The 12,097-nt window shown below is 63.6% G+C and overlaps 1 protein-coding gene across 4 annotated transcripts in view; it reads right to left on the bottom strand.

The window, feature by feature from the left end:
• SRCIN1 (SRC kinase signaling inhibitor 1) overlaps window positions 1–6,670 on the bottom strand; it is a 64,838-nt gene extending 58,168 nt beyond the window's left edge. Inside the window, exon 1 of one of the 4 annotated variants that reach the window (XM_045570826.1) lies at window positions 6,420–6,670. In XM_045570826.1, the coding sequence (XP_045426782.1) occupies window positions 6,420–6,543 (124 nt within the window). In that variant the 5' untranslated portion in view covers window positions 6,544–6,670. The remainder of the gene's footprint in view (window positions 1–6,419) is intronic. The other 3 variants (XM_036461390.2, XM_036461391.2, XM_045570828.1) reach the window with 3 other exon arrangements.
• Window positions 6,671–12,097: the final 5,427 nt, after the last annotated feature.

The raw sequence follows: 12,097 nt of genomic DNA, 5'->3' as shown, positions 1-12,097 counted from the left end.
GAGGCAGCTGATCGATGATTCTCTCTCATCGATGTTTCTAACTTTCTATCCCTCTCTCTTCCTATCTGTAAAAAATCAATAAAATATATTAAAAAAAAAAAAAAGTGCTGAAACCGGTTTGGCTCAGTGGATAGAACCGGCCTGCGGACTGAAAGGTCCTGGATTTGATTCCGGTTGCGGGCACATCCCCGGTGCCGGGTGTGCAAGAGGCAGCTGATCGATGATTCTCTCTCATCGATGTTTCTAACTCTCTATCCCTCTCTCTTCATCTGTGTAAAAAATCAATAAAATATATTTTTTAAAATAATAAAAAAGTCAGGGGCTGGCAAGTCCTAAGATCCCTCACTTTTCCTCAGAGCCCTACCTTTCAACTTAAGAGGCTACAACAAGAATGGGGATTCATCAAGCCAGCCTGCCACTGAGCGGGGGGACAGAGTAGGCGGGAGACAGCCAGGACTGCATGCGGAGAGGCTGGGCGTGTCTGCAAGGGCCTCGGAACGCCTGCCCAGTGAGCAGGGATCCTTAATTCTTCCCCAAAGAGGCAGATGCAGTGCCTGGGGTGATACTGCAGAGGCCCATGTGTCTGCAATTACCCTGCACCCTGGGTGGCGGAACCCCCTCCACCTCCTAAGCTCTGCACAAACCTCTTTAGCGAGGGCCTCTCCGTGGGCCCCTGGGTCTGGGCCTCTGGCGTGCTCTGTGGCCGGGGTGAAAAAGAAGCCAGTGGCCAGTCACGGGGGTGTTTGTGGAGGCGTACGAAAACCCAGCTCCTTTCCAATCTTACACGACTCCACACCGGGACATGCAGGCAACTGGGCCACGTGGCTGAGGCTATCGGGAACCTGGGAGCCGGAGGTGCCTCAGTGGAATAAAACGCGATCTGGATCATAGTTGCTGGCTGGAATGGAGTGTGCCGAGGTAGTGCTGCAGGGGCGGGAGGAAAACAGCTAGCTTATGTTCAGATGGTAGCTGAATCCTAGAGCCACTCCCTTATCTGTCCTCCAGGCTGAGAGGACGGATTTAGGCAAGGTGTGCCTTCGGAGCAGGAGGGGCTGTCTGTAAGGGTGTGTGTGTGTGTGACCATCTGTATGTGTGTGAGCGTGTGTGCGTGTGTGAGCATGTGTGTGTGTGAGCGTGTGTGCGTGTGTGTGTGAGCGTGTGAGCATGTGTGAGCATGTGTGTGTGTGTGAGTGTGAGCATGTGTGTGTGCATGTGTGTGTGTGAGCATGAGTGCATACACACATGTGCATCAATATTCTCTTGGGCCAAATTTCCATTTTCCTGCTTCAGCCGGAGCTGAGGAGCATTGTTCCCGCCCTCCGTGGGGACAGGCTTGTATTATCTCAGGGGAGAGGAGGTGCGTGCAACCTGTGACAGCCGGCAGGGGCTCTGGAGATTCCCCAGTCCCACCTGCCCTTCTCACACAAGGACAGGGAGGACGGGGCCGCCTCACTTCCCCCGTGTGACAGCGGGAAGGGCGGGGACACGCTGACCCCGTCCAGTGCTCTCTCTCTGCACGCCCTTCACCTCGCTAGCCTTGGGGATCCGAGGGTGGCTTCCCTGCCCTCTTCTTTTCCCCAAACCCCTCTCCACCATGGCCCCTTGTGCTCTGCCCATAGCCACAGCCATAGAGGTTCAACCGAGCTCCTCAGGTCACCTCAAAGGTCACGCCCAACCTAGCCTGCTCAGGTCAAAGGTCACGCCAACCAACCACCTGCCCTAGCCTACTACGCTCATACACACCCAACACTGAGGAAGAAGATGCAGAAATACGACCAGAGCTCCCCAGGCCGGAGCGGCCACCCCGCACACACCACCACCACCGCGAGGCTCTCCTCCCGGCCTAACCGCCATCCCTCCCCGCAGCGTGGGCCTGCCTCCTCCCCAGCTGGGCTGCGCAGAGAGAGGGGGCGGGGAGGAGAACAGGCCCTCCTGTCTGCCCGGCAGCAGCAGGGAGGACCAGGGCAGGGTGTCCCCGGGTGGCTGGGCCCTGAGCCTGTGTGTGCGTGCGTGGGGCGCGAGGGGTGCAGGGAGGAGCGGAAGACTGAGTGTGGCAGAAACCGCTCTTCCGGGCATGGTCCCGCCAACGCCTCGTGCCCCGTAAAATCCCAACGCTCAGGCTCAGGGGAGGGTCTTCTCAGGGTTCCCACACCTGCACCGACTACTGCGTGTTTGTTATGTGCCAGGCACGGTGCTGGACATTCTTACCTATTATTTCATTTCATTTTCACAACAACGCCACGGCCTGAAACTAATCTTCCCCGGGCCAGTCCCTCCCTGAGACTAACTCTAGCCTGGTCCCTCCGGCCGCACCTCCTCAGGCCCAGTTCTCTGTGGCAGTGACGGGCATTTTCGCTCCTGTCTTCAGAAATCCCCGCCCCCCCCCCCGCCCCGAGTTACTCAGTGGCCCCACATCACCTTCTCCAGGCACCAGCCTTTCCCCCAGTGTTTTCCCCCTGCGATGGGCATTACAGGGGCGAAGGGCACGGAGGCAGGACGAGGGTCTGGGACCGGGGTACCGGCCTATGCCGGACGTCGATGGAGCATGTGCCAGGGAGCTGGGAGGAGGCCCTGAGGACAGGCCCCAGGAGATCGGGGAAGAACTGAGAGCAGAGGCTCTCGCTCCCTCCTTCCCTGGTGACATGTGACCTCTGCCGCGTGGTAACTAGGCAGGACCCAGGGATGCACAGATCCGGTTCTCTCCCGGTGACCATCTCTTAGGTCCAGGCTCCGACCCACACACCCAGAGCCCCGGGGGCCGAGCAGAAGTGGGCAGGGGTGCGAGGCCGCAGGACTTGCCCTGGGCTGTGGGTGGGAGCTGAAGCCTGAGGATGAACTCTTACGCCTCGCTCAGCTCCCGGCATCCAGAGGGTACGCAGGCCTCCTGGTACAGAAGGGAGACTCCCAAGGCCCTCTGCCAGCCTCCTGGGCTGCCACACACCCTGTGGTAGCCATGGGCAACGTGAGGGAGTGTCCACACCGCGTGGCTTTCCTGTTTGGACCTTTTAGGGCAAAAAAGGATGAGGGCAGGGATCCCCTCCACTAGGGTCTTCCCCCCTCCAGCCTCCAGCAGGCGGGAACACAGGGGCCAGACCCACCTCCCCAGAGACTGCTCAGGCCTCGGCTTCCACCCATTGGGAGACTCTGGCAGGGAAAGCGTGAGCCAATGGGCAAGGGGACAGGGAGTGGTGGGTGGGACTCTGGTCCCGGTGGGTGGCACCCTCTCCCTTCCAGCAGGCATCATTAAGATATGCAAAGCATATGCAAATCACCCAGAGGACAGACACGACTCTGGTGGAATGTCAGAGGAGACCTTGAAGATGATCCAGCCCATACCTCCTCCTTTCCCAGGTGAGGAACGGAGGCCCCACCAGAAAGGGACTTGCTCAAGGTCATCCAGACACTCGGTAACGAGGGAGGAGCCTGGGAGGTCTTGAATCGGTCCAGTGATCTTTCCTTGGCTGTCTTTTCTTTCTTGGGGGGTGGGGGGTGGCAAAGGGAGCTCAGGGTCTCGATGGGGCTCCCGGGAGGCCTACGAAAACCCCACCTTCCTGCCTCTGAGCCTGGAGATGGTGTAGAGGGTGTGAGGGGAACAGAAGGCAGAGATGCCCGGGAGAGCGGGTGACCAGACGGGCAGAGGGGCCAGAAGCCGGAGGCATTGCTTTCCTGCAGCTGCGCAGCAGAAGGCAGCCGACCCGGAGTGTCTGAAGCCCAAAGTCAGGGCAAGGTGCCTGCTGCGGGCGGGAGGGGATGAGGCCCGTCCGGCACACATCCCCCAGGCCCAGCAGGCCCCTCTGCCGGCCTCCGAGGACTGCACCTGACCGGCCGTAATAAACCCAGGCCCTTCCCTGGCGGCTGCCGCCTTCCCACCTCCAGCTTGGCTTCTCCGCCTTCCAGACGGTCCTCGAAAGCAGGACCCGGGCTGGGGAAAGGAAGGCAGGCAGAGGAGAGGAGCCAGCCTGCGGGAAAAGGGGGAGACTGAGGAGCAGAGGGGGAGACAGCATGAAGGGCAGAGCAGGAGAAGCGGCAGAGGGAGGGGAGGTCACGAGGAAGGAAGTCGGGGAGACTGAGGGGCATGGCGGGGACTGTGGGAGCAGCGAAGCAGAGAGGGGAGGGCAGAGCTGGAGCCTGGCTGTGGGGCGCAGGAACCCCGTGGAGGCCTGAGGCTTCCTGGCAGGAGTTGGGGACCATGCCCCTGCCCCTCTGCCCGCCTCCCCAGCAACTCTCCAGGCTGCCAGGAAATCAGTCCTCCCTCTTCTGCCTTCTCCCCTCCCTCTTTCCATCCCTTTCTTTCTCCTCCCTCCCTCTCCCCTTCTGGAGGGGGAGAGGGGGGGCAGACCAGCCTGCTTCCTCGCCAAATCCAAAGCCTTCATCTCTGCTTTTCAGAGCCGGGAATGAAAGAGGGGGAGGCGAGCGCGGCCCTCAAACCCGCTGACGGCCAGATTTTTATTATCTCTGCTCCAATAGGCCCTAGGACGTCAACAAGGGAATCTTCAAAGAGCATCTCAGCGGCTCAGTGGAGCCTGCACCTGCCCTGGCCCCCTCACGGCAGGTAGGCAGGCAGCCAGAGCTTGGGGGGCACAATCTGTCCCCCAGCTCCCACCCAGCCCAGCGACCAGATCCGAGGCTGCCAGGAGCCTCACCCCCAGCCTCTGTGCCCAGGCAGCCGGGCTCCACGGCCAGACCCGGGGCCGCTGGGCCGCAGGGACAGTCTCTGCCCCCCTCCGGACCGCGGGGGCACCAGCGGAGGAAGAAATCAGATCTGCTTGCCAGGCGGAGGAGATAAGTGCTTGGGATTCCTAGAAAGAGAAGCTTTTGTGGCAAGCCCTAGATTCCTCCACTTGATCCTCCCCCTGAACCGTCTGCCTGCCCCACACCCACAGACCCCGCCGTGGCCTCCTGGCGCCCCCTCCCAGAAGCCCTCCCAACCACAGCTGCCCCTCGAACCCTGAGCCCGGGGCCCACTGCTCAGGACGATCCTGGAGCCTCGTCCAAACCCTCCACTCCACCTGCCTTCTCTCCCCAAGACCGAACCTGGGGTGGGGGTGGGGCCACGATAAACCTGGTCCTTCAGAAAACCCTCTCCCTCCTCAGCTCAGCTTTGCCAGAGACAGCCAAGGCTGGCATTGGGCAGATGGCCACCAGAACCCAATCCCAGCCCCCACCCCACCCCACCCCACCCCGGCTCTGACCACACCATTGCGATCAATGCCCGAAGCCAAAGAAAGAATCAATGGTTCTAATGAAACCCTTTTTCCAGGTCCCTGGCCAGAGCGAGAGAGAACGAGCACCTGAGCTCTGCCTCCCAGCACCCAGCCCTGCTTCCCGGGAGTCCGGTCTTCAAGGCCCCGGAACCCCACATTCGGCAATGAGGCAAGCAGCCAGCCTGGAGTCGGGCATCTCACGCCCAGGGACCCTTCCCCTAGGGGAGCTCCCCCTCCACGCTCAGCACTGCCCGGGGACCGCAGCGGCTTCGCCCAGATCCCCAGAGCGCACGGGACCCGAGTCTCCATCCCAGCCCAAGGGTCGTCCTGGTGATAACGGAGCATCATGGCAAGGGCAGAAGAAGCGGGGCTGGAGGGGCACTAGACAAAGACCCTCCTGTCCCCAAGGAGGGGTGGCAGAAAGCCAGGGCAAAGCCTTTGCATGCTCTGCCAGCAGGGCCTGGGTGCCAGGCAGTCTGGGGTGTGTGTGTGTGGAGGGGGAATCTTATTCTTGGAAGCCCCTCCCCTGAGGCCCATAGCTCTCTCCCCCAGCCCTTGCCTGTACACCCGGCCATCCGCTAAGTTTCTGCCCCAGCGGCTCTCCGCTTGCCTGGAGCCCTCCTTCCCAGGTGAATGCCGGCCCAGACACTGGCCCACAGGAGCCCTGACACCGACCGGCAAACAGCAGAAACGCTCACCCACCAGCCATAACTGCCCTCCACGGACCTCCACACGCACAGCCTCGCCAGAAACCACCACCGTCACCGCTGCCACCAATCATGACAGAGCCTTATGTTTCCACAGTGACCGTCTCCTTCGAACGCATCACCCATTCTTCAAGATCACCAACAGAGATACGGAAGGGAATGAGGGAAACTGAGGCACGGGGTCAGACAGCAAGGCGGTTTGGCTCAAGGTCACCCAGACCAAGATGCCCACAGCTGCACACACGGTCCCAAGTGCTCCCACCCCCAAGCCAAAACAGTCAGACCCGCAGCCTGCCGGTCTGGTCCGGGCCACTCCACCGGCTTCGCAAACAAACAGTCGCTCCAGCATCTTCTGGAAGGCTGCAGCCAGGAGCCCTCAGCCCGGGGGACCCACTTCCTTCCCTCCGAGTTGGGGGCTGCAAGACCGCCTGGGCTCACAGCCTCGAGGGAGAGGGACAGGCAGGCCAGGCCGGGTCCCCCTCCTGGCACAGTCCCCGCGCCTGCTCACCTGGCTCCCTCCGGCCCCCGGGGTCCTTGGGTCCGGCCTCCTCCCGGGGAGGCCGGGCGCTGCCCTCGGCGGTCCTCTCCCACCAGGCCAGGGCGAAGCGCCGCAGGCACTGCCAGGGCTGCATGGGGAGGCCGGGCGGGGTGCTCGCACCAGCAGCCGCTGACACCGCGCGGGCCCTGCCAGCCGAGCTGCGGAGGCTCCCGGCCGGCCCGCTCGGCTGCCACCAGCATCCTGCTGCCCCCCACCGACGGGACTGGGAGCCGGGCCGGGAGCCTCTGACGTAGCAGGGGGTGCGTGGGAGGGGGGGGAACCTGGCACGTCCCCTCCCCAGCCCCGCCTCTGCCCCACAGCCTCCGGCGGCCCCTAACGCCGCACTAACCCTGGCCGCTCTGCCCAGCTGGGGGCGCCCTCCTGCCCTCTCCAGGGGAAGGGCTTCGGATCCAACAGCCTCTCCCCGACCCCTCCTTCCCAGGGCCCCTCCCTGCCGGCCCGCTGAGCCGGGAGCCGGTCCTCAGTTTCTGCCACTGCCGCCTGGGCTCCGAGGTCTCCAGGGCCGGGGCCTCAAGGGGAGGGGGGAGGGGGGCGGGGAGTACAGGCTTGTATCCTGGCAACGCAGCCAACACCAGAATGCACCCGTCCCCTTCCTTCCCTGGGGGGCCGGCTACAGCGCCACCCCCCCCCAGTGCACCCCCCCATCCTGGGACCCGAGGAAGAGGCCTCGGATGCTCCTCCACTTCGCCAGCGCCTCCGCCTCCTTTCACCTCCTCTTCCTCCCGCCGGGATGGTCCCCTCCCCTCCCCCACTGTCCTCAGCATCCCTCCCTCCTGCTCTCTCCCCTCCCCTGCCCCTCCGCCCGTACCCCTCCAAATTCTAACCCCCCGGCCCTCCCCCCGGCCTCGCGGGGCCCTCCCCACCCGGCCTCCAGCCTCCCCGATCCCCGAACCCCTCTCTGGTCCCGGCACTCCGCTCCCCGGTCCTTTCCCCAAGCCGGGCGCCGCGGTCCCCCGCCCTGCACCCCCCACCCCCACCCCCACCCTTCACCCCATCCCCACCCCCACACACACACCTGCGCCCAGCACCCCGCGCCCCTCCGGCCGCCGCCTCCCGGCCCGGCCCCCGCCCGCGCCCCCGGCCGAGGGGAAAACACACAAAGAAAACAGAAATACCTTCCACTAAGCATGGAGGCACATTAGGGAGGAGAGGAGAGACAGGGACATGCCTTGGGACGGAGCGTTCCCCATCGGGCGGGGCGCGGGGGGCGGGGGCCCCGGGCCGCCGGCCTGGCGCTCGCCCTCTGGCCGCTCGCGGGCTCCTCGCTCGGCCCCGGCCTCGGGGCGCGGTGCGGGCGGCGGGCGGGCGGGGGCGCGGGCCCCGCCGGTGGACCCTCCGGGCGGGCGCCGGGCCGGGCGGGTGGGCGCGCGCGCGGGCGTGTCACCGAGGGTGCGGGAGCCGTGTGTGTCTGTGTGCGCGTGTGCGCGTGTCTGTGAGCGTGTGTGTGCGCGTGTGTGTGTGTGTCTGTGTGCGCGCGTGTGTGCGTGTGTGAGAGTGTGAGCCCGGGAGCCGGCGCGGGTGTGTCACTGCGGCGGGAGCGCGCGGCGCGGGCACGCGCGTGTGGCCGGAACGTACAAAGGGCCGCGGGGCGGCGGGGCGCGCGGACGGGAGGGGGCACCGCGCCCGGCGCCCTCCGGCAGTGCCCGCGGCGCGCGGCGGGGCAGGGGTGCGGGGCGCGCTCCCGGCCCCCCCTCTTTCCACCTGCTCCCCCCCGCCCCCAGCCGTCCCGGCGCCGCCCCGGGGACAGACGCCTGGGGCCCGGGGCGGCCTGGGGAAGGGGCGCACCCGGAGGACCGGGGACTTCCTTGCGATGGAGAGGCTTTCGGGGAGGGACAGGCCCGGGAGGCCTGGCGGGCGGCGGGCACGGGGGCCGCTCTGTAGCCAAGGTGACCCCCGAAAGCCACCGCTGCGCCCGGCATGGGGCGTCTAGACCCCGTCCGCCTCCGCCCGGGTGCTCCCCTCCCCCTTCCTGAGATGCGGGAACCTCGTCCCCCCGGCGCCCCCTGCTGGGCGATCTCCTTGCCCCAGCTCGGGTGGCGGCCCCTCCTGCAGGCCTCTGCTGGAACTGCAGGGCCTGTGCTGGTGTGAGGTGTGTCCAGATCATCCGTCAAGTAGGACCCCGAAGGAGGACGCTCACACTTGGCTTGGCCACGCCATTGCCACCTCCACCTTCGCCTGCAGCAGCCAGCACTGTCCCACCCCCAATCTTACCGCCACCCCTCCGTCCCCCTCCCCCTCCTTCCCTGCCTACCTGTGAGATCCACAGACTTCCAACTGGGACCAGCACCGGCCCCTCCTCCTGCTTGGTGGCTGGCTCTCTCTCCCTCCGGTTTTCTGTCCTGTTTCTTCTCGCCCACGCTTCTCTTGAGGAGGGGAAGGTGGGCTACATTCCCTGCTCCTATGGGCGTCCTCACAGCCGCTTAGGGGATCAGGGACGGGGCACAGTGCATCTCCTCGCTGGAGGCCACCAGCAGAGTGGCAGCAGGCAGAGCGCTGAGAGAGGAGACCCCACCCGACCCAAAGAGGCCCCAGTGGCAAACCGGTTTCCCCACTTCCTCTCCTACCCAGTCGCAGCCTTACTCCAGGCTCTCCCACTTTCCCGCCCGCCCCCAGACCTGCCCCTGAACCAGCCGCATGCCTGGCTGATGCCCCTTAGAGATATTTCTCCGGTTGCAGTAACTCGGAAGGCAGGGCGAGTGCAGGAGGAGGAAGGAGACCCTTCCCAGCTCCAGGCAGACAGCTCAGGAGGGCAGCCAATCCTGGGCACACCCTTTGGGCACACGACCCCAACAGTCGGCACCCTGACTTCTCCCCTCCTGAGCCAGCTGCCTCTGCCTCTGCCAACTGGACGGTGCCCATCTTTTGGCCTCTGAGTGCACAGTGGGCACGTGTCCAGCTCCCTGCCTGGCCGCCTGCCCAGGATGGGCATGGGAGGCAGCAGGCCCTGTGTCAGGGAGGGGGTGGCAAGTGGAGGAGTAGCTTACCCTCGGCTGCATGGACACCACCTCTCAAGCCTCTCCAAGCCCCACCGTTAGGGACTCACACTGCTGCTCCTCAACATTCAGCCCCCCTCCCCCCTCTCACCTGCACAGGACTCTGTCCTTCGCCCCTCCCAGGTGCCCCATGACACAAGGTCTCTTCCCTCCCTGCTCTCTGTCCACCGAAGAGGCCGGGAACCGGCAGGCGCCTGACCCATGCTCTCTGACTTAACCCTCCCACGGCTCTGTGGAGGTGGGCATTTTCAGCCCCATTTCGGAGATAAGAATTGAGGCTTTGCAAGGTTATAGCCTGTTGTCCGCTCTAAGAGCAGCAACACTGAAATGCAGACCCAGATCCACCCGACTCCAGCGCTCCCAGCCTCTGCTCTGGCAGCATCACCCTCTCTTAGCCCCGTGGGCTGCCAGGAGCAGGGGCCAGCCTCTGGCCCCGGCTCACGGCCAACTGCACGGGGGCGGGCCAGAGTGGGCTCTAGGGCGTGGCTGAGGGTTAAGACGTTCGCTTATGTCAAGGCTGAGGAGCCGGCCATGATCCCCCGGATGACCGTTGGAAAGATACTTGTCCCACCACGTGGGGGTTTGGCTGCCCTCATGCTGAATGCCTAGAAGCCGCTGGCTGCCTCGGGGACGGAGGGGGGAGACTCCATGTCAGCCTTTGGGGTTCAGAGACAGTTCCGAAGGTGGCAGCAGGATACCCCTTTCCCTGCTCTAAGTTGATCTCCTGCATCTCGAGGACCCCTCCGTAGTGAGGCACTGACGTCTGATTCAGGTGGTTTTTTGTACACATGTACCTCACTTTTATTAATTAATTTTTTTATTGATTAAGGTATCACATATTTGTTCTCAACCCCCCATTCCAATTCCCCACCTCCTTATTGTGCTTGACCACTGGTTAGGCTCATATGTGTGCTGTACCTCACTTTGCAAAGACAGTCCTTAACATTCCTGATCCCCTGCAGAGCTGTGAGCTCATGGGACTCCCTTCTCTCCTCAACTACTTCGTCCACGCCCACCCGACCCAGGACAGTGGCCTCCATGGGTCCCAGGAGGGGTGGGAGGGAAGACAGCTCCTGAACAGGAGCAAAGATCCCGAGGCTCCACGTGGAGCCACAGGGCAGATGGCCTGGCATGTCCACCTTCACTGACCCCACCCCCAGGGACGACAGATGCCCCCTCCCTGTCCCATCAAATCTGACGCAGAGGCTCCTGGGGTAGGGAGGAGACTGATCAGGGCAAGAGCAATACAGGTATGATTTTTCCAGATGAGAGACGAGACTTGCTCCTGTAAGCTGGCACAGTGCCTGGCACAACCAATGTGCCAGCTGCCTCCACCTGAGATGCCTCAGGTGCCACCCGCCCCCACTCTCATTCTGCAACAGGCGGCTTCCCCCCTCCCCCTGCTTCTCTGGCTTTGCTCGCAGCTGGGAGGGCGCAGCTGGCACTGCCCACCTTGCCCTTCTTAGTCATCCCCCCAGCCTCCTCACCCGCTCCGGGAGCCTGTGGGAGGGAGGTTATGCGGGAGCACCCACCCTCAGCCCGCCTCTCCTTCCCCCAAGGTGGGGTTGGAACAGGGGTTGCCCCTGGGCACACATCTGGACAGGAAGAGGGGGCCGGGGCCGGGGGGGTCAGGGAGGGGTGTGTGGGAAGGCCCAGAGGAAAGGGGGATGTAGACATCGCATCTGGACACCCTGCACTCCTCCCTCCGCCACCACCGGAGCTCCCACATAACATATATATGGAAGGGAGAGGGATAGAGAGTTAGAAACATAGATGAGAGAGAATCATCCATCCGCTGCCTCTTGCACACCCCCTACTGATCCCCACAACCTTGACCGGAATCAAACCTGGGACCTTTCAGTCCGCAGGCCTACGCTCTAGCCACTGAGCCAAACTGGTTTCAGCTGGATGAGCCCCTTTTTGGGCCACCCAGACTCCAGCCTGAGTAGCCAGAGGCAGTGAGGGCTGGGATTGGGCCCTGGTCTGGGGACAGAGTGACGAGAGTAGGAGCTGGAGGGGGTGAGGTGGGGGCACGGAGGAGGAGGAGGAAGCCTGTGCTTGCCTTTGCCCAGGGCCTGCACTCTGGGACCACAGCCAGTCTCCTACCCTCCCCTGCCCCTCCCACCCTATAGGAAGGGGGTGCGTGGCAATACGTTTAAAAAGACTTCCATTCACAGGGGTGCCTCCGCTCTCCTGCTTGTTATTGTAATGAATGCTAATCAAACTCAATAATTGATGCCCTCATTAGCACATCAAACCAACTTTCTGTGCGGAGAGCTGTGGACTCGGCTCTCTGGGGTCCCCACTGCAGCCAGCCCCTCCAAAGAAACTCATCTGCTGCCTCCCGCTGTGGGGACCCTGAGAGGCCCTTGCGGGGAGAAGCCGAGGAGCCACCCTCTGACGGGGAATTTTCTGCGGCTCTGTCTTCCCTGTCACGGGGCAAGCAAGGTCCTGTCTCCCCCATAAGACAGTGCCCACGTTACCCAGGGCCCCCCTCTTACACTGGAGTGAGAGTCAGAATCACCCAGAGGGCCTGTTAAAGCAGGGTTTGCTGGCCACACCCCCAAAATTTCTGATTCTAGAAGTTATAGGAGGGCCCTGAGATTTGCATTTCTAACAAGTTCCCAAGTGCTG

Source organism: Pipistrellus kuhlii, unplaced genomic scaffold (genome assembly GCF_014108245.1).
Source record: "Pipistrellus kuhlii isolate mPipKuh1 unplaced genomic scaffold, mPipKuh1.p scaffold_m20_p_37, whole genome shotgun sequence".
Lineage (NCBI taxonomy): Eukaryota > Metazoa > Chordata > Mammalia > Chiroptera > Vespertilionidae > Pipistrellus > Pipistrellus kuhlii.
This window is presented reverse-complemented; position numbering and strand designations above follow the sequence as displayed.